Source organism: Pelodiscus sinensis, chromosome 2 (genome assembly GCF_049634645.1).
Source record: "Pelodiscus sinensis isolate JC-2024 chromosome 2, ASM4963464v1, whole genome shotgun sequence".
Taxonomy (NCBI): domain Eukaryota; kingdom Metazoa; phylum Chordata; order Testudines; family Trionychidae; genus Pelodiscus; species Pelodiscus sinensis.
Window position 1 is genome coordinate 3,271,306 of NC_134712.1, and position 20,728 is coordinate 3,292,033.

Genomic DNA, 20,728 nt, shown 5'->3' on the forward strand with positions numbered 1-20,728 from the left:
CACAGAGATTCACAGCATGTATTTTGGGTCACACGTTTTCCAAGGTCCGGAGACATTCCCCCTATGATCAATGGTAACGGAAGATGGGCATTGAGGGGGGAGACTGGGAGGTTGAAAGACAAAAGAGCAACTAGGCAAGAGTGTTCAGGGGGAGGAAAAGTCACTGTGACCAGGGGAGTCGACAGAACTGGCAGGGCCCCAGGCAGTTTGGGGGGGGGGGGGGGGGGGGACAGGGGGCTCTTCACATCCAGAAGGGGTGGGGACAGGACAGCCAGTCCCCAGCACTGCGCAGATAGTGCGATGCTGCCCCTCCCCAGTCCTCAGCGCTGGCCAAAGCACGTGGTGCAGGGTTCTGGGGGCGCACCGTTCTGCGGGCGCACCGCTCTGCGGCAATTCTCAAGGGCCCGGGGCTCCAGTTGCCACTGCTGCTGTTGCAGTAGCAGCAGCAGCTAGCCCTGGGTCCTTTAGAATTGCCAGGCCCCAGGGAAATTGCCCCCTTTGCCCCCCCCCCCCCCAAATCCATCCTTCAGCAGCCCAAACTGTGTCCCAGACAGGCCTGCTGTGGGACATGGAAACCCGACTCCTTCAGTAAGCTTCTCCTAGGAGGTGTATTTCTATATGGCCAAGTCCCCACCTAGCGATTAGACCAGCATCTGGCAGCCTCCATAGCCTGCTTGTTAGGGGCAGCAGCCGCAAGGCAGCTTTCGACTGCATGTGCACCCTCACTCTCAAATTGCACTATGAGTTTAACAAGAAGTACAGCCAAGGGTTGGTCTTTCAATCTGCTGGCCCCTCAGATGTGTCTAGGCCCACGTTTGCTTCACGGTGATGGGACAAGCTGACTTTGAAAAAAAAAAATCAAGTTTCCTGACATTTCAAAGCCATGTAGTGCTGCCAGGTGTCCGGTATTGAACTGGACAACCAGTATTTGTCTTCTGTCGGGTAAAAAAGTTCCGAAAACACTGGACATTTAAAATGTCCTGTTTTTTCCCCGAGGCCCGATTGAAGGACACGTTAGCTTGCGCCGGCTGTGGAAGAGAAAGGTTTTTTGGGGGGGGCGGAGGGGGGGGGGGGTCAACAGAATTTTTTCCTGGTGGTTTTTGGGTTTTTTTGGCGGGGGGGGGGGGGGGAGAGGAGGAGAGAGGGTTTGGTATTTTTTGTGAAGCCATCTGGCATCCCTAAAGCCATGCCCTTTTCTGCCGCATAACATCAGGTTGGAGGACGGGACAGAATGCAGATTGGGCTTGCAGAGAACTTGCTAGGCCCTTACAGACAAGTCTGAATATTTTTATTAATTGTTCATATTACAGTAAAGCCCAGAGGCCCCAATGGAGATCAGAACCTCAGTGAGCTGGGTGCTGTATGAAACACACACATACTCCCTGCCCTAAAGAGTTTACAATCCAAACAGAGAAGACCGAGGCTGGGAAGGGAAACACAGGTTCAGAAAGGTGAAGTGACTAACTGAAGGTCACAGCAAGTCAGCAGCAGAGTCAGGAACAGAATCCAAGTGTGAGCTCTAATCCAGTGACCGTCTCACTAGAGAACATGGCCTCTTGTCCCTATATGCATGATCACAACTGCCAAAAGAACATTCAGGCTGCAAAGTTAGGAAACAGAATTAAGGTTCCCCATGCAACCTAGTGTCAGCCCCTTGTGCGCCTGCATTATGAGGCTTAGCACAACTCAATTTTTATAATTGACAAAGGCTTATTTTTAATCAATTTAAAAACGTACACAGTTGTGAAAAATTATGAGAACAGACAACTTCTTGAATATCAATGACTATTACTGTTAACAGTTTGTTTTAAGTTTATAAACCATCAACATCACAAGTAAATATCCTTAAATCAAGAAGTTCAAGCAACATTTCTCCCTACTTTGTCTATCTCTAAATTTCTATTGACCTTGGCCTTTCTGTTGTGTGCAAGTATGGTAAAATGGACATTTACCAATAAAACCTGAATCCTTTCAAGCCTAATTGTGATCTTTCATTATAAAATCATTCATACACTCCTTTTTCAACAGGACCCCAGCCTCACTCAAACAGGACAGGCCTGCTCTGGGAAATAATCAGCATCATGTATTGAAGGAGATTTGTCTGTAGGACCTCCAGCCTTATTTGGAGTGAAAAAGGTGAGTGTAATGAATGAAGCAGGGGATTTCAGGAAGAGAAAGGAATTAAGACATTGAATGCGGCCCTGGAGATTTGGATTCTGTCCCTGCCTCAGCAACAGAGTTCCTGTAATGCTGGACAAGCCAATAGCTCAATAAGATTTGAGCGTTTATTATGCAGACACATTTTCAACCGAGATTCCGTAGTACTTACACTTCATTTTTAGGTGTAATTCTTAAGACATGAAAAGTGCAGCCTTTCCAGTATGGACAGCAACTTGCTGCAGCTCAGAGCCAGTATTTTGATCAGCCAATAGCAGCATCCTGTTGAATGCCCTGCTTTCTATCCCATTTATTTTAGATCAGTAAACAAACAGAAAAAAGGATGGATTTCAGCAGCAATGAGTTGCCTGCTTTGATGAGACAGCTTTTCAGGCCAATTGCACCTTAACTCAGGGGAGGGGGAGGGAGATGGGGACAAGAAAAGATAACCTAGTGGTTGGGGAAAGCTGACAACACCCAAATGGTCTGTTGAAACATGTTCTAGCCTTGACACTAAATCAAGCTGGGCCTCTACTCAGCTGAGCCAAGTCAAGAAAAGGACAAGGCCTTACCTCAGGCTGGCTCCCGGCTAAACGTCTTCAAGCCTCTGGCAAGTTATATTCACTAATGCCAGGGTCCCACAGGAGATAAAACCACCTCAGAAAGCACACGGATTCTGAGTAGCCTAATACTTCTTTACTAATTGCATCCTAGATCAGCCTTCCTATAAAACTTTGCCTAGGGTTGAGGTCAGGATAACCTGGCCTATCATTTCCTGGGTCATCCATTTTCAATATTGGTGCAACATTAACCTCCCCCCCCACACCCTGCCCAAGTCCTCTATAGGGTTACCAGATGGCTTTAAAAAAAAAAAAATCTTGATCTCAGATGGGGGGGAGGGGGAAAGGAGTGTGAACCAGCTGGGAGGGAAGCAGGGGAGAAAAACCAGCCAACTTATCTTTGATAAGATAACGAGCCTTGTGGATAAGGGAGAAGCGGTGGATGTTATATACCTAGACTTTAGTAAGGCATTTGATACGGTCTCGCATGATATTCTTATTGATAAACTAGGCAAATATAACTTAGATAGGGCCACGATAAGGTGGGTGCATAATTGGCTGGATAACCGTAGTCAGAGAGTTGTTGTTAACGGTTCTAAATCCTGCTGGAAAGGGATAACAAGTGGAGTTCCTCAAGGGTCTGTTTTGGGACCCGTACTGTTCAATATCTTCATCAACGATGTAGATATTGGGATAGAGAGTACGCTTATTAAGTTTGCAGATGATACCAACTGGGTAGGGTTGCAACTTCTTTGGAGGATAGGGACATAATTCAAAATGACCTTAGCAAGTTAGAGAAATGGTCAGAGGTAAACAGGACGAGGTTTAATAAAGAGGAATGCAAAGTGCTCCACTTACGAAGGAACAATCAGTTCCATACATACAAGATGGGAAGCGACTGTCTAGGAAGGAGCATGGCGGAAAGGGATCTAGGGGTCATAGTGGACCACAAGTTGAATATGAGTCAACAGTGTGATGCTGTTGCAAAAAAAGCAAATATGATTCTAGGTTGTATCAACAGGTGTGTTGTAAGCAAAACTCGTGAAGTCATTCTGCCGCTCTACTCTGCACTAGTTAGGCCTCAGCTGGAGTACTGTGTCCAGTTCTGGGCGCCACATTTCAAGAAAGATGTGGAGAAATTGGAAAGGGTACAGAGAAGAGTGACAAGAATGATTAAAGGTTTAGAGAACATGACCTATGAAGCCAGGCTTCATGAACTGGGCTTGTTTAGTTTGGAAAAAAGAAGATTAAGGGGGGACATGATAGCGGTTTTCAAATATCTAAAAGGGTGTCACAAGGAGGAAGGAGAAAATTTGTTCCTCTTGGTTTCTGAGGACAGGACAAGGAGTAATGGGCTTAAAGTGCAGCAGGGGAGGTTTAGATTGGACATTAGGAAAAAATTCCTAACTGTCAGGGTGGTCAAATATTGGAATAAATTGCCAAGGGAGGTGGTGGAATCTCCCTCTCTGGAGATATTTAAGAACAGGTTAGATAGACATCTGTCAGGGATGGTGTAGACGGAGCTTGATCCTGCCTTGAGGGTGGGGGGCTGGACTCGATGACCTCTCGAGGTCCCTTCCAGTCCTATTATTGTATGTATGTAACAGGAAGCAGGGCTGGCCCAGGTGCACACAGATCCTGGGGAGCTACCTGTCCCGTGCATGGTCCCAGCGAAGCACAAGCAAGTCTGGTCCCGGGGATTCCACCCTGCCCCAGCCCCGGCCCCATCCCCTTCGTCTCTACTGCATAGTTGCATACTGCCTGGCTGGTTAGACACACTCATGCAGTGTGAAAGTGTCTACCAGCTAGGCAGTACACAACTACGTCCTGATACTCAATCAAGGATCACCAGCCGTGCAGTTCTGTGCATGCTCAGATCGCTCTATGCCGGCTCTTCCGGGTTGTAATCTACTTGCCACGGGCGAGTAGATTACATTATTTGTCGAGCCTTACTCATAATAAAACTTAATTAGAAAATACCGGACATCTATGTCTGGTATTTTCTCAATTTATTTCCCAGACAGATACCTCAAATACCGGGCTGTCCGGTTCAAAACCGGACACCTGGTAACTAGTCCTCTGGCATTTCTCTAGAGTGCCAAGATTTATTTATTTATTTTAAAACAAAAGGGGGAGCTTCAGAGATCTCCTGACCTATTCTGTTCAACATCCTCCTTAGATTTAATTATCTCTATAACATGCAACTACAGGCAGTCCCTGGGTTACATGGATCCAACTTACATCGGATCCCTACTTACAAACGGGGTGAGGCAACCCCGCACTAGCTGCTTCCCCCCAGCAGACCAGGGAGACGCAAAGCGGCTTTTCTCAGCAGACACCTCAGCTTGAGAATAAAGGACTAAGAGAAGTGAGGTGTGGGAAAATAAAACTGAGCTCTGGAGAAATGTTTGGCTAGAGTTTCCCCTACAATATGTACCAGTTCCGACTTACATACAAATTCAACTTAAAACCAAACCTACAGTCCCTATCTTGTACGTAACCCGGGGACTGCCTGTATATCATCCTACTACTTTCCAAATAGCTATTGAACACATCTGCCTCTTTTGCACCAAGAGTGATCATTTCAGCATACTTGTCTAATACTGGACCATGCCACTGCTAAGATTTCCTTTGGTCCGGATATATTTAAAGAATTGTTTGTTATTGTCTAACTGGCCATCAGTTTTTAATTGGTATTTTTAGCTTCCCGTGTCAACTATTTGCAATATCTAATGGCTGCTATTAGTGTCCCCATTTATTGTTTCTGAATTTCTGCTTTCACCTTCTTTGAGCCAAGTTGGATTTTTAAATGAAAGAGGCCTTGATTTGTGAATGCAGAATTGTGAGGTATTTTGGACATGTGAACACACTCAATTCTCAATTTGCATTTATAGTTTTATGGTCTAAATGTTTTTTTCCAGTGAGTTTTGCTCAATTTTTTTCAGCCAGGGAGCAGGAGGGAGAAAGAACCAAGTGTATAGGTTACAGGTCAGACTAAACTCGTTGCACATGGAAAATGAAACTAGTTAGGCAGTAAGCACTTCATGAAGGTCTGGTATGGAATCTCTCCAGCTTAGCTAGGCCGTGGCACCTCCCACACACACTAGTGCAACCCCCTAGGGAACAGCCAAGTGTTTTTTAAGGGCAAAATTTACTTTTGTGCATAAAGTCCTCACAAGGCTGATACACTGTTTTAAACTGAACTTACAAGAGTTTCCAGGTTTCATGCTAGCCTCTGCATGAGAGTGCATTCTGGGCTAATTAAGAACATACAATCATGAGTCTTGATCTGAGGAATTATCAAGTGTTTACCTAATTCTTTGTACAGACGTATTAAAGATATGGTTTACTGCCAACCCCTTGATTGCTTCAATGATTTAGCTGAGCCAGTGGTATTTGAACAAGATGGGAAAAGGACTTTCGTTGTTTAACTGTCTCAGTTTTTGTTTGATGGGTAAATAAACTATTACTGAAATAAAATGCAGTTTTGTTGGAGGCAAAGACACTATTCCCTACAGTTTCTTAAGAGGAATGGCGCTCCAAACATATCATTTTAAGGGGTTTGGTTCTGTCTACACTGGGATCTTGTCCTGACTCCAAGAGCCAATGTCCAACCACCCGCATAGTGTAAAATCCTGGTTAAAAAGTTAACCCGTTAAACGGAACATTTAACCAGTTACCCAGGATCCTGCCATGGAGGATTATTCTAGTCCAGCTGGAGCAGTCCCCTGCCAGTTAATAGGTTACCCTGATAAGCATGCTGGCTCAATAGTAAGATCCACCAATCAGCAGAAGCCACAGCTTTCCTTGGCTACATTTTAGATATTCAGTGGTGGAGACCTCTGGGACAATTTCTCAGAGCAGACATGGCTCAGAAGTCATCGTGGTAACCCTTGGAGAACAAGATCATGTACTTTAAAAGCTATGGGGGAAAAAACAGCAACGTTTTACTAAATGATTTTTAAATGTCATGTGTTTGCGAGTCAAGTTTTGCTTCTCGTTAACCCCAAAACTACAAGATGTAAGTGTGCAAAAATCAGATTTCCTGGCCAATCTCTGCTCAGAATGGCCCTGGTAGAGATCAAATCAAACAGGCTGGCAGAAGAAAGCTACCAGAGTGAGAGGTGTTCAAACTGCTGATCCAAACGCTTTCAGCAGCCTGAGGAAAAAAGCAACATCAGGGTGTTTTGCACTGTAACTTAGCACAGATGCACCTCACTTCCCAAAGTAATTAAGTTGCCAGTGTTTTGCCTGGCATTCCCTCTAGCTCCCCCACTTTTCTGCACTATGCTGGATTTGAAATGCCTACGTTAGGAGGAGGGGAACTACTTGCTGCCCATGTTCTTGCAGAATCTTATGAACGGCAGGTAACATCAAGAGGCAGATTCATAATTTTGATATAAACTGCACACACAGGCACATTCCTGAGGACAGGGAACGTTTCTGCTTGGTTTTATGAAGGAGGATCATGCAGCATAGGACACAACAAGATTTCAAGCCTTTTTAATTCAATGAGGTGGTAAAGCTGGATGCTTCGTAAGATCTAGGAGCAGATGGAGGGCTTGTCTGCATGATGGAGTAATGAGCACGCATGCGCGCGTGATTTTGACATGCACTAACACGTTATGCATTAATTGGTCTGAGTAGACCCTGCCGGAACATACTCTGATTTCCCTACTGAGCAACAGCAGGGAAGACACAGATCAATTAATGCATAGCATGTTAGTGCGCATTACCCCAACATGCAGAAGTGGCCAGAAGTTGACACCACCGGTAAAGAATTGCCAGGTCAACAGCACAGGGCTCCACTCTCCCTTTCGGGTTTCTAGTCAAGCTATAAAAGGAAGACGGGGAAAGATTTGGCCACACTAACAGACTCCTAATTAATAGGGAGAGTCCTATTCAGTCACCTTATCTATCTCCCAATTGACTAGTAGGGGAAACAATGATGGAAGACACTGGTGATGCAGAACAGACTCCTCCCCGGGTAGTGGCTAGTCTGGGTCAGCGAGCAAGCTGACATGTCCCTAGGCAATATGACAGATGCGCTCTTGCTAGGGAGGAGCAGAACTGGCCTACAGTAAGAAGCAGCTCAGAATGCTGGACCCAGGGGTTCTTGCAGTGCTCACTTGAAGAGGTTTTCTGCCCCAGCTCGCATGCGCATCTCCTTGTTGATCTGCTGGTTAATTCGGGCACGGCGGTGCTGCAGTTTGCTGCGCTGGGTCTGTGCAAAGGGATCGCAGCCCTGCTAAGAGAAAAGGACTGTCACAACATACCTTTTTCCAACAGAACATCTTCGCACGATGTGGAGCATCCTTTCCACCCCCCAGCCTCGCACGGCTGCTGCACTGCTCACAAGCAGCCGTGGTTCTCCAGGGTGGATCTGAATAAGGAGCGCTTGAGGATGGTGGCATAGCAAAATGGGACAGAAAGATGGTACTTGAAGACAAAAGCCTCCGCTTTTCCTTCCTCTGGCTTTGATCATCTTTCTGCAGTGTGTGTCCAAGTGCCAAGAACAAGAACATTGCTTAATATTAGTAAACAAAAACAGCGTTAAGTGTAGTTTCACAAGGTCTTATTGGCTACCGAGTATTTCAGTGCCCCGCCTTTCCTGTATAAAAATGGTACAAATAAATCTGCATCGGACCCAGAGGACAGCTGAAATATTGCAGTTCTCAGTTACAACCGCTCGCCTCCCCCTCCTCTACGATACTGAGCGATACCACTTGCTGACCTCTGCTCCCTTGTTCCCAGCACTAGCACTGTATTTCAGAATAGATGCCTCCTTTCTTTCAGCAAGTGACAACAGTTACACTGAATCACTGCAGAAAGCTACCTACTGAGGTCATCCAGTGATTCAAGCACTCTGGGGAAACAAGGGAGTCTTTTGAAAGTGTGTTACAATGATCTAGTAGCGTTGTTGCTTGCCTGGGCTTACAAGTAGGATATGGGACGTAAACAACTAGTCGACTACCCGATAAGCAAATGCTTATCAGGTAGTCAAGCAGGACTTCAACTAGTCGCTTCCCTCTACCCTGCTGCCTCTATCAGGAAGAGGCAGCAAAGGTGGGGGAGAACGAGCAAGTGCTGGGGGGGAGCGGGCTTAAAAGCCTGTTCCCCCCAGCACCGTCTCCACAGGGGGCAGTGGAGGAAGAGGGGAAATGGCTGGAGCAAGGATTGAAACAGTCCCATCCCACTCCCTTTGAAGTGTACAGAAGCTGCCTGTGGAGAGCGCTGCGGGTGGCTCCAGGACATTTCAAAGAGAGAGGGGCAATGGGATAGCGGTGACCCTCCACCCCCTCATCGACTAGTTGAGCAGTTGGTGGAAATGCCATCAACTATTCGATTAGCTGATTAATCGAAATTTAACATCCCTAAGTTGGATATCCTAGTAGTTTCAGGAGTGAAATATACCTGGTCTCCTTTACAGGGCTTTATCAGATGGACACAGCATGACAGAGCCTCATATGACAGTAAATCCACAAGTGCATGCTGGGCACTAGCACCCTCATTTTCCATGAGAGAGGAGCTCCTGCTGAATTCAGTGAGATCTTGCGCTGATTTTCAGAGTTGCGGAGCAAGCTATTACTTTTAAATGTAACCCATTTATCACTTATTCTCTCCCCACTCCCCACATTTTCTTTACAGACGGAATTGTTAGGAGTGCTATTCCCCAAAAGCGATGGATGAAAATATATATTACTGTATCCTGGAGTTTCGCAAAGGGAGGGAAACGAATATTAGAGGGTACTCCCAACAAAAGAACGTAAGGAAGGAGGCGCTCAGATTCTAGGGACACAAAAGCTCTACCCACACAACACTATTGCATTGTCCTCCCCTCCCCCAACAGAAAATAAAATGGTGCAATGTGCTCGAAGGAGTGCCACCGACCTAAACAAACAGCCTTTTTGGAGGGATCCAAGACAAGGGAATTGTATGAGAATGGAGATCTCCAAATGTGCTATTATGTTAATGTCAGATACCAATTAATTGCACCAATCTAACCACCCCCACCAGCAAGCTAAATTCTAGTTTACACATATAAAAAGGTGAATTTCTCTCAGTGCAGACATCAGCATGGGCCCTACTTCACTCCTACTTAGGTCACGTGCTGGCCCCCAGAACTCGGGGTGGCAGGCCATGGAAGTCACCCAGACTACCTCTCAATTCAAAGCAACAGAGTGGCGTTATTTTTAGCCAGTACACGGAGCCATAGCTTCAGAATAAAAGGCTAATTTCTTCTCTTAAGACCCTTTCAAGACTTCCGATAGGTCAAGTCAAAACAACAAACAAACAAAGCACTGCTTTTATTTATTTGGCCACACGCTAGCTTTCATCAGCTTCCCAAGTGGCATCAGCTTATTTCAGTTGTCTTTATCCCAATAACCATAGGGTGGGGATAGGGACATGTGCTTGGATGAAGATAAAGTTAAGTTTCCACGGAGAAGTTCCCAGCCAATACCCTGAAGTCTAGTCTCTCCTCCTTGCTTGCTTGGGGAATATATTACAGATGGGGCGGTAGCATGCCTCATGCAGAGAGTGAGCGCGCCTATAAATGCAAGCCGAGAGCTATGTGACCACCGCAGTACAAAAGCAAGACTCTAAAGGAGAGATTGCAGGCTTCAGCTCTGTTTGTGATGTTGTAAGGGAGGGGCCATTCAAAACTGAATTCTTGGCTGCTAAAGAGATATCGTGGACTGGAAACCTGCCCTAGTTAAGAAAAATGAACCAGATGGACAGAAAATAGGTATCACTTATTCAGGAGTGGAAAAATACTTGTTTTGATTAATAACTGAGATGGGTAGGAAACAGTCGCTTGGAATCTTTTCACAAACATTTATATCTACTGGGAGCAAATTGTTGTAGATATTTTGAAGTCATACCAGAAGACTGACTTTAGTGAGCTACTGGGTATATGCATGGATGTTTGAGATTACTGTTGATCAGCATTCTGCCTGCAGACTAATATAGCCGTTCCTCGGCTTCTAATAGTCCTATTAATGCTCAACTGGAACATGCAAAGGAATCTGTGTATGCATTCGGGGAGGCTAACCCCCACCTCTGCGCCTTATGCTCAAGACCCCATCCCTACCACCACTCCCTTGCCCATCAGGACAGCATTAGCTTAAATTTTTCCTTTTATGGCATCTTGGGAAGTTGCATTCTTTGGATTTCCCCACAATATTACATAGCTCTGATAAGGAAGATGCACAGTACTGCTCACAGTCGTGAGTTCATACAGCAAACTTTTAAACAAGTGTGGCTATTTACTGCCTTTTTAGTTGAACATTACATCTAGTCATTTAATCAAGCAAGTCTGGAATCCCTGCTCTTACTCCTCAGCTAGCAAGAAAACGCAATACAATTGTACTGGAAAGACAGGTATTGAACCTGGATCGCATAGCACAGGGTTACAAGGGGGTGACTTAAGCATAGGAATGCTAAACGAGACCCTGAGACAAACTGCTTGTAGGAAAATCCTTTGATTTGATCTCTCTGCCTCAGCTTTCTACACTCACTATAAAACCGAGTAACCTTCGCCCTTCCCTGAGAGATACTAGGTAAAACCTTTTGCAGATGAGAAGTGCTATCACCAAGTACACCTTACTGACCAGTTTATTTACATGAGCACTGTGCAACAGTCTCAGTGGGTAGTAACTAAGGGCTAGTTTTTCTAGCTGCTTGTCTTTTTAAAAGGCAACTGATTTTAAAATGAAGGAGAAAATAAAATTCAGCACTGGTGTGAGAATTTTAACCCAAAACCCAGTGAAAACAAACAAACATTCTAAAAATGAAGATTCTCTTGATTGGAAGTCAAGATTGTATCAACAGGTGTGTTGTAAGCAAAACTCGTGAAGTCATTCTGCCGCTCTACTCTGCACTAGTTAGGCCTCAGCTGGAGTACTGTGTCCAGTTCTGGGCGCCACATTTCAAGAAAGATGTGGAGAAATTGGAAAGGGTATAGAGAAGAGCGACAAGAATGATTAAAGGTTTAGAGAACATGACCTATGAAGCCAGGCTTCATGAACTGGGCTTGTTTAGTTTGGAAAAAAGAAGATTAAGGGGGGACATGATAGCGGTTTTCAAATATCTAAAAGGGTGTCACAAGGAGGAAGGAGAAAATTTGTTCCTCTTGGTTTCTGAGGACAGGACAAGGAGTAATGGGCTTAAAGTGCAGCAGGGGAGGTTTAGATTGGACATTAGGAAAAAATTCCTAACTGTCAGGGTGGTCAAATATTGGAATAAATTGCCAAGGGAGGTGGTGGAATCTCCCTCTCTGGAGATATTTAAGAACAGGTTAGATAGACATCTGTCAGGGATGGTGTAGACGGAGCTTGATCCTGCCTTGAGGGCGGGGGGCTGGACTCGATGACCTCTCGAGGTCCCTTCCAGTCCTATTATTCTATGATTCTATGAAGTGAGAGAGACCAGCCCAAGGATGAGCAGACATTTGAGACCATGTCAGATTTTCAAAAGCACCTAAGGATAGGATAGGAACGCAACTCCCATTGAAAGCAAAAAAGAAATTAGGCACTTTTGGGGAAGAAAAAAAAAAAAGTCACCCATAGTGTGCATCTCCTTAGATGCCTGAATTCAAGCGAACAAGGAAGCCTGTTTCAGCTGACTAGAGTCCTTGGAGATTTAAAAGGACACTATAAAGAAAAATAACAAGAATAAGAACAGTTTTCAGTTAGGACATTGCTTCCAAAGCCCATCAGTTATTTGGGCAAGAGGGGCACAAGGGATGGCTTTTAAACTTAAGTAAGAATTTCCTTAGAACATAAGAATGGCCATGGAATACTAGGATGGAAGGGACCTCGGGAGATCATCGAGTCCAGTCCCTTGCCCACATAGCAGGACCAAATACTGTCTAGACTATCCCCGATAGACATTTATCTAACCTGATCTTAAATATCTCCACAGATGGAGATTCCACAACCTCCTAGGGAAATTAATACGTCTTGGTCAGACCAAAAATTCATCTAGCCCAGGATCCTATCTGCCGACAGTGGCCAGTGCCAGGTGTCCCAGAGCGAGGGAACAGATAATCATCATGTCATCCCTCTCCTGTGATCCATTTCCAGACAGAGGCTAAGGACACCATTCCTACCCATCCTACCTAATGGCCATGGATGGACCTAACCTCCATGAATGTATCTAGCTCTTTTTTGAACCCTGTTATAATCCTAGTCTTCACAACATCCTCTGGCAGGGAGTTCCACAGGCTGACTGCACTGTGTGAAGAAAAACTTTTTTGTTAGTTTTAAACCTGTTACCTTGCTTATTTCCTGTACATCCTTACACACAATCCTGAAATACAGTTGCTTGCTACTGCAGCACAAGTCATATTTAGAGTAAACTTCTAGGTTTCGCACACACATCTAGGTTTAAACACATCTCTGTCAAAATTCTAGGTTTAAAAACACATCATCTCCTCTGTCAACAGGTGTCTATAAATTTTGTTGCGTGCACAGAAGTATCAGAAAGCACAGATTGTACATACAGGGTACGGCACGTTAAGAAAGCCATGAGAAAGAATAAGGTAGGGCTCATTAAGTTACACAAGTTGTGTCCAGCACTGAAGTTTATTGCCTCTGACAAACCAGGATTACAGCCAGTATTATTCTAGCAAATCCGTTCTATGCCCCAAAATCCTGCCAAACACTACAGTCAGCACTCAACACAAAGGAAAACAAAGTGTTCCGGAGAAACGTGCTACAGCTATGCTGCTGAGTACTGAAAAAGCCAGAGGGGACAAAACTGAGGGAACAAAGATAGATGAGGTTCCTTACTGTTAATGACAAAGTGTAAACTTCCACACGTAGACACAAGCATAAATTATACTGCTGTAATTCTACTAGTATAAATTCTCATGTGCACACATTCTGCTACAGAAATGTCTACAGAGGGAAATTAAAAAGTAAATATGGAAACAATGTTTTTAAATAATTTTGATGAATAGTATAGATGTTCATTTAAAAATTGTCAGTTTAAATTCTCACTGTTTGGGAACTTACGGGGTGGAGTCAATTATTTAATGACAGTAGATGTTGATATTTAAGAAGTGAATGCCTTATAACCATTAGGGCATGAATTGACAAACATCAATATATACAAGGGAGCTTACATTAGTGCAATTCACACAGAAGTTAGACAGGAGCACAGCAAGGACAATTCTGCACATGTGGCCCTTTGACTGTGAGTAGTGTTAGCTTAACTCCTGGACTGTGTCATATTGAGACGTGATGCACAATGGGAACAGGTTGACTGTTGAGAAGTGTGAAGCCGCATGTGGATATTGAGGGAAAGCTAGGACACACACTACTGCAAAGTAGGAATGTTAAAATGAGTAATTTGCTGAGTGTATAACCACTGAAAATTTCTGCACGTACACTGTTACACACTGAGCAGCAGCTAGCTCCCTGGGAGCCAGCGCATGCTGGAAGCCAGCTTTTAAACCTGCTCCCAGCATAAACCAGCTCCTGACTGCCCCTCTCTGCTGCTGACTGATACAGAGGCAACAGCCAGCTCCCCAGGAGCCGGACCAGGAGCTACGTGTAACCCTTTGGGTAACCAATAAGCTCATGCTTATTCCTAACCCGTTTAAATGGCTACATGCCTACATCCCTCGTATAAAGGTTCAAAACTTTCATCCTTCAGCAGTAATCTTTAAACACACCCAGAGGGACACCCTCATCTATCAACATGCAGCTGGGCCCCGCAGCGCTCTCATCAGCCCCTGCTACCAGGGACTGACTATTCCTAAAACACTAATGCAATGCCAGAACTTGATGAAGCCTGCTGTCCCATCTTAGTACACCATGCAGTTTCCATACTCAGATACAACCCTTAAACATTTTGGTCAACCTGCCCCTAGCTCTACCACATTTCTCTCAACCAATAAATTTATCTGTAATTGGCAATGTGAGGGCAGGGGAGCATGTGGTAGACTAAACAAGTCTTTAATAAATGGTGTAAAGGCACACAATTTCATCAAGAGCTAGGGTTGGTAACAAGTAAGCTTTTCCCCTAACAGGTGAGGATTACTAGTTACACTTAACCAGTGGGGGCCACTCCAGCCTGGCCAAAGCAGCCTCTGTCCACAGTGGGCTTGTCCTGGCTGTGGTGAGCAAGAAGCGGCCACTCCAGCCCATCCGTGGCAGAGTGGCTCGCCCCATTTAATCACATGGGGTCCCATAGAAGAGAGATGAAAAAGACTGGGACTTTTCAGCTTAGAAAAAGAGGAGACTAATGGGGGGGATGGAAAGAAATATGGTAGAAGTCATAAAATCATGATTGGCATGGAGAAACTGAATAAGGAAAAAGTTATTTTCTTGTTCCCACAACAATCACCAAGGGTCACCAGATGAAATGAATAGGCAGCAGGTTTAAAACAAACCAAGGGAAGATTTTCTTCACACAGTGCACTGTCAGCCAATGGATCTCCTTGCCAGAGGAGGCTGGGAAGACCAGGACTTGAATAGGGTTCGAGAAAGAACTAGATACATTCATGGAGGTTAGGTCCATCAATGGCTATTAGCCAAGATGGGTAGGAAACGTGTCAGTAGCCTCTTTCAGAGGCCGGGAATGGGAGAGGGATCGCTTGAATATTGCCTGTTCTGGTGCACCATGTCATTATGGTGAATTGCTGCTGCGTGTTTTCACCTTAGCCCCTGTCTTTGTAAGATGTTCACAATATGTGATAACTATCCGATGAAATGCCTGGCTAAAGAAGGATTCACAGTCTATTTGCTGACCATGGAGAACTGTATTCAGCTCTCTACTTGCTTGTGTGGATGCATCACCGCAAGCTCTGTAATGTAGCCAACCTAATCCGACGGGAGAGATTTTGCATCAGATTGAAACACTCCCCCTCCCCAAGAAGCTCTCGCCAACATAGTGCTGTTCACACCGGTGCTCAAGTTGATGCAGCTTATGTTGCTCAGGAAGGTGGCTTAGTCACACCCTGGAGCAACATAAGTGGTAGTGTAGACAGAGCCAGACTGTCAACTCTTTGGGGCAGGGACTTGGTTTTTTTGCTCTATGCGTGCATAGCATCTGCCACAACAAGGTCCTGGTCCAGGGCCATGGCTCTTCAGAATTACGGTAATGCACATAGTCAGGGACTATTAAGTGTTTCACTTCTAAGTTTAGGTTTGAAGGAAGCCTGGGGCAATTGTGACTGATGATAGTTTGGTACTACGCAGTGTACGAAGTGAGGTGAACTTGTACTAACTAGCTCATTTTCTGGTGCTCACATCTCACTCATATACAATCTCACAATCTCACTCACCTATCCTAAAAACCTGACTGGCAGCCTCAGGAAAAGCAAGAGACGGAATAATCCTTGGAGTCTGAATCATCATGTCCTCTGAGAGGCCATTCCACCAGATAAAGTCGAGGAACCTTGGTGAGGGCAGCACATGGGCAATACATACTACTACAGGTCTTGGTTTGTGCTAATCACCCAGAACTTTAAGTTTGCAGGGCTGCAAATTTAGCAACTCACAAACAGCAAGTTGCCACCACATGGTAAATTAATTTACAAATACTGTGTGCTCAAATCTGCAAGTTTGCTACAATATAGAAATATTGCACATTGTGTACCTGGGGAAAAGGACATGAGGAAGTTAGAAATGCTGAGCAAACATTTTGAAGACCCAATTCTACAGTCTGAGTCACTGAGAGCTCTTCCTGAGCAGAGTAGTGTTAAGATGGCAGGAATTAGCCACTGCATGGTAAATCTGAGAAGGTAAACAAAAGCCAAAACAAATTTTGCCCTTGAATAGCAACTACAGAGACAGCAGTAGGTACACACCCTTAAAAAACAAAAACAAAACAAAAAACAAAAAAAAACATACACACCCCTAACAGCTGCATCTGGTTTTTAATCCACCTTTTATTTTACTCTCAAAATACCAAAAACAGACACCATAACCAAGAAGTTATGGTATTTCAGACTTTATAAGGAAAGCCATTAGGCGGTACAATAGCTAAAGATAAGTGAAACTGACTACAGACACTAACCTCTCTCCCCCCCCCCCCCCCCACCTCTGTTCTAAAATCTGATTTGTCAATTTTGTATATGTGTTCACTTTTTTGATTGTATCCCTTTGGTAAATATGGTCATGCCAATTGTCTTCCAAAATTTGATCTGAGGAAGTGGGTCAGGCCCACGAAAGCTCATCACCTAATAAACCATCTGGTTAGTCTTTAAAGTGCTTTAAAGTGCTGCATAGTCCTGTCTTTTCTTTCAGCAAGACCAAACTAACATGGCTACATCAGAAGGGAACCTGATTAGCCTACTTTTGGGCCACCAGTCAAATGAAGAATAAAATGTAAGAGCATGAAACACAAGAATAGATTTAAGAATCTAATATTTTTGGCCCAAAACAATCCACTTAAGGAACTATCAACATTTGAGAAGCAATGCATGTTGTTGTAGCACAGCAGATCTAACAGGCAAATCTTACAGCCTTAATGTTTTGTCCTGTTTACATATGGAAAGCTACAGCCCTACAGCAGGCTGTATTAAGTGTTTAATACAGCCTCAAAGTCAGACAGCACCACACTGTAAGGAAGTCCTATTTTTCTGAGGGATGCTGCATTACAAGGTATGGTGTACTGTAAAAGCATAATAGCTGTATAAATTATAGACTTTTTATCAATCTTTTAACAAACACAGACACATTATTAAAACGCTGTAAAAATGGTCTCAATGTTGACTTATGGACTGAACAAAAGATAAATAAAAATGTCAAATCCAAATGCACCAGCTGTAAAAAATTAATCCAATTGTTGGGGGGGAGGGGGGGGAGGAGTGAGAAATCACTAAAATCAGACAGCTAGTGCAAGCATAACGAGTGGTCTGCATGCCACAAATGTTAGGGCACTAGGGCAGTTCTGTGCACAAGTAGGAAACAGATGTATTGGACCCTCAGGGTGCGTCTAGACAGTGGCACTATTTCGGGTTACTTCCGGTATCCCGAAATAACGTTCTCCGTGTCTTGACAGCATGCCTGTTATTTCGAAATAGCAGGTGCGCTATTCCAACATCCCTGCAAATCTTGTTCCATGAGGATTTAGGAATGTTTCAGAATAGTGCTCTATTTTGAAATTTGGTGTAGTGTAGACAGCGCCAAATTTTGAAATAAGCTATTTTGAAATTAACTCGTAATAAGCTTGCAATTTGCGTAGCTCAAATTGTGTAGCTTATTTCGAGCTAAGGATGCAGTGTAGACGCACCTTCAGTGACAGAACCTTGACTTGCCTAGAAGATACGTGTTACTGTAATCTCAGTGATTCTTCACAAAACAGTAAAGCCATCGCAACCATATCGACACAGTTCTCTTTCTGAGCAATAACTGCATTACTGATTCTTCTTTAAAGAGACACCATCAACTTGAAATCTCTCTCCTTCCCCCCGCAATGTCAATTCATAACAGATGCTATGGTAGTTTGAGTCCTCAGGACAGTTTTTGTGGTTTTGCAACCATGTCTTCTTACTTCAGAAGTTTCTCTTGTGCCTGTTTCTCTGAGGAACCCTCCCTCTGCCCCACAAAGTATAAACAACTGCCCTGCAAAATAGTGAAACAAACAATAGCAAAATAAACTATAAGACACACACGCACACACCCCTTAAATAGTCTTTTGTTCTAGATAGCACCCACAGTTATAAATATTTCAGGAAAGTTCTGAAACAAACATGACATAAATTGACAGTGTCCCTTTAAATTAAATCTGAAAGGTTAAAAATTAGTACTGAGTCAAGATTCTTTATTGATCTTTACCTAGCAGAAGCTATGGATTCAAACTTACAGCCCCTAATTCAGGCAAAAGATCTATTGAACTAAATAGGAGTTTTGTCTGAGGACAAGCTGTACCTTTAACTGATGTATATCTGCAGCAGATTACAATGACCATTTACTCCAAATTAGCAAACAGACTCTCAGGACACAGAAATTGGCACACTTGACAGTTTCAAAAGTCATTATTTACCCACCTTCCCATAGTTTTACATTCAAAGTATTTTACAAACACTAGTTGTTAAGAGCACATTGCCTACATTAAAGGACTGAACACAAGCAATGCCAACATTTTAATGATCTAAGAATACCAAATGAAATTCCTTTCTTCTGTTATTAATGTTTATTGCGTCACTCCTTTAATTAGCAGACAGATTGAGCACATAAATTCATGCAAACAGCTAAAAATATAAACACATACGGTGAAAAATGCCCACATGCTGACTACCACCTACGTCCACCTACTACAAACCTTCGCTACATAAACAAGAATACTATTCAGTGCCACGCTGCTCACATCACGGGATAAGTTTATAGCGCCGAGCAGAACAGAACACACTTTGGGCGGCTGGGAATAGTAACTTTCCCGCATGGAGAAGAGGATTAAGCCAGCAGAAGAAAGGAAAGCTGAAACACAACCAGCAGCCCTCACCCAGTACCGACACGCACTGGCTGGCTGCATCGCCCTGGCACTGGGGAGAGCTGCAGACATCAGGGGAAGGCTGCCCCCGGCCAGGGAGAAGAGGAGTGCTAGCCCATCCCGCCCGCTCAGGCTGGCAGAAATGGTGGGGAAGGGCGCCGCTGGCACAGATGAGGCAAGGGAAGCAGGCTGCTGGACCCCCTCCCATCCCCCCCCCCCCCCCCGGCTGCCACCACCTGGGGGAGGTGTGCACGGGGGGCGAAGGGAGACACGCTACCCCCCAGGCATGGGGTGGGCTGGCAGAGGGAGGGCAAAAAGGCTGCTACCCCCCCCCCCCGCACAAGGGAGGCTCGCAACGGGGGGAGGGGCACTATGCCCGCCACCCGGGCACGGGAGAAGCTGGCAGCGGGGGGGGGTCCCCATCCCCGGCACGGGGCGCCATGCTCCCCCGCCCCGGGCTGGGGGGGCAGGCTGGGCTCGGGGTGTGTGGACGGGGGGGTCCGCTGGCAGGGGGGCGGGGCTCAGGGGGGGTCGCTGGCAGGGGGGCCGCTGGGCTCGGGGGGGGGCCGCTGGCAGGGGGCGGGGCTCAGGGGGGTCCCCTAGCGGGGGGGTCGCTGGGCTCGGGGGGGGGGGCCGCTGGCAGGGGGCGGGGCTCAGGGAGGATCCCCTAGCGGGGGGGTCGCTGGGCTCGGGGGGGGCCGCTGGCAGGGGGCGGGGCTCAGGGAGGATCCCCTAGCGGGGGGGTCGCTGGGCTCGGGGGGGGGCCGCTGGCAGGGGGCGGGGCTCAGGGGGGATCCCCTAGCGGGGGGGGGTCGCTGGGCTCGGGGGGGCCGCTGGCAGGGGGCGGGGCTCAGGGGGGGCCGCTGGCAGGGGGGTCGCTGGGCTCGGGGGGGCCGCTGGCAGGGGGCGGGGCTCAGGGGGGATCCCCTAGCGGGGGGGTCGCTGGGCTCGGGGGGGCCGCTGGCAGGGGGCGGGGCTCAGGGGGGCCGCTGGCAGGGGGCGGGGCTCAGGGGGGTCCCCTAGCGGGGGGGTCGCTGGGCTCGGGGGGGCCGCTGGCAGGGGGCGGGGCGGGGGGAGAGTGGTCGGGGGGCGCCGCCCCCACTCACCTTGCGGACGCTGCCGCTCTCCGGGGGCCGCAGCAGGGGGCAGCCGCTGTCCCCCCGGCCGGCCGGGCTCCCCTCCGCCGGGCTCATGGCGGGGCGGCCCAGGCCCCGCGCTCCCCTCAGGCAGGACGGCACCAGGCTGGGGGCGCCCCCGCGGCGGCTCCTCGCAGGCACCCAGGCGGGGCGGGAGACGGGCACCGCGCCGGCCAATAGGAGGGCGGGAAGTCGTCGAGTGACAGCGCCGGTGCCCAACGGTCGCGAGGACAAGGGGGGGGGGGCAGTGGCGTCCCCGCCCCGTGCGCTCTCCCAACGGTGCCGGGGGGAGAGATCCCGTCGCCCCTGGCAACGGTGGGAATTAGAACGCCGAGGACGTCATGGGGGCGGGGCTGCCCGGGCACAGGCTCGTCTGCAGACGGGTCGGGGGTGAGGACTGCACGTGGCCACCCCCCCCGCCTCTGGGCA

The 20,728-nt window shown here is 46.6% G+C and overlaps 1 protein-coding gene across 3 annotated transcripts in view; it reads right to left on the reverse strand.

The window, feature by feature from the left end:
* RHPN1 (rhophilin Rho GTPase binding protein 1) overlaps positions 1-20,468 on the reverse strand; it is a 60,393-nt gene extending 39,925 nt beyond the window's left edge. Inside the window, exons 1-2 of one of the 3 annotated variants that reach the window (XM_075920002.1) lie at positions 20,270-20,468; positions 7,847-7,965 (exon numbers count right to left, since the gene is read on the reverse strand). In XM_075920002.1, coding sequence (XP_075776117.1) covers positions 7,847-7,965; positions 20,270-20,356 — 206 coding nt within the window. In that variant the 5' untranslated portion in view covers positions 20,357-20,468. The remainder of the gene's footprint in view (positions 1-7,846; positions 7,966-20,269) is intronic. The other 2 variants (XM_075920003.1, XM_075920005.1) reach the window with 2 other exon arrangements.
* Between the last annotated feature and the right edge of the window lie 260 nt (positions 20,469-20,728).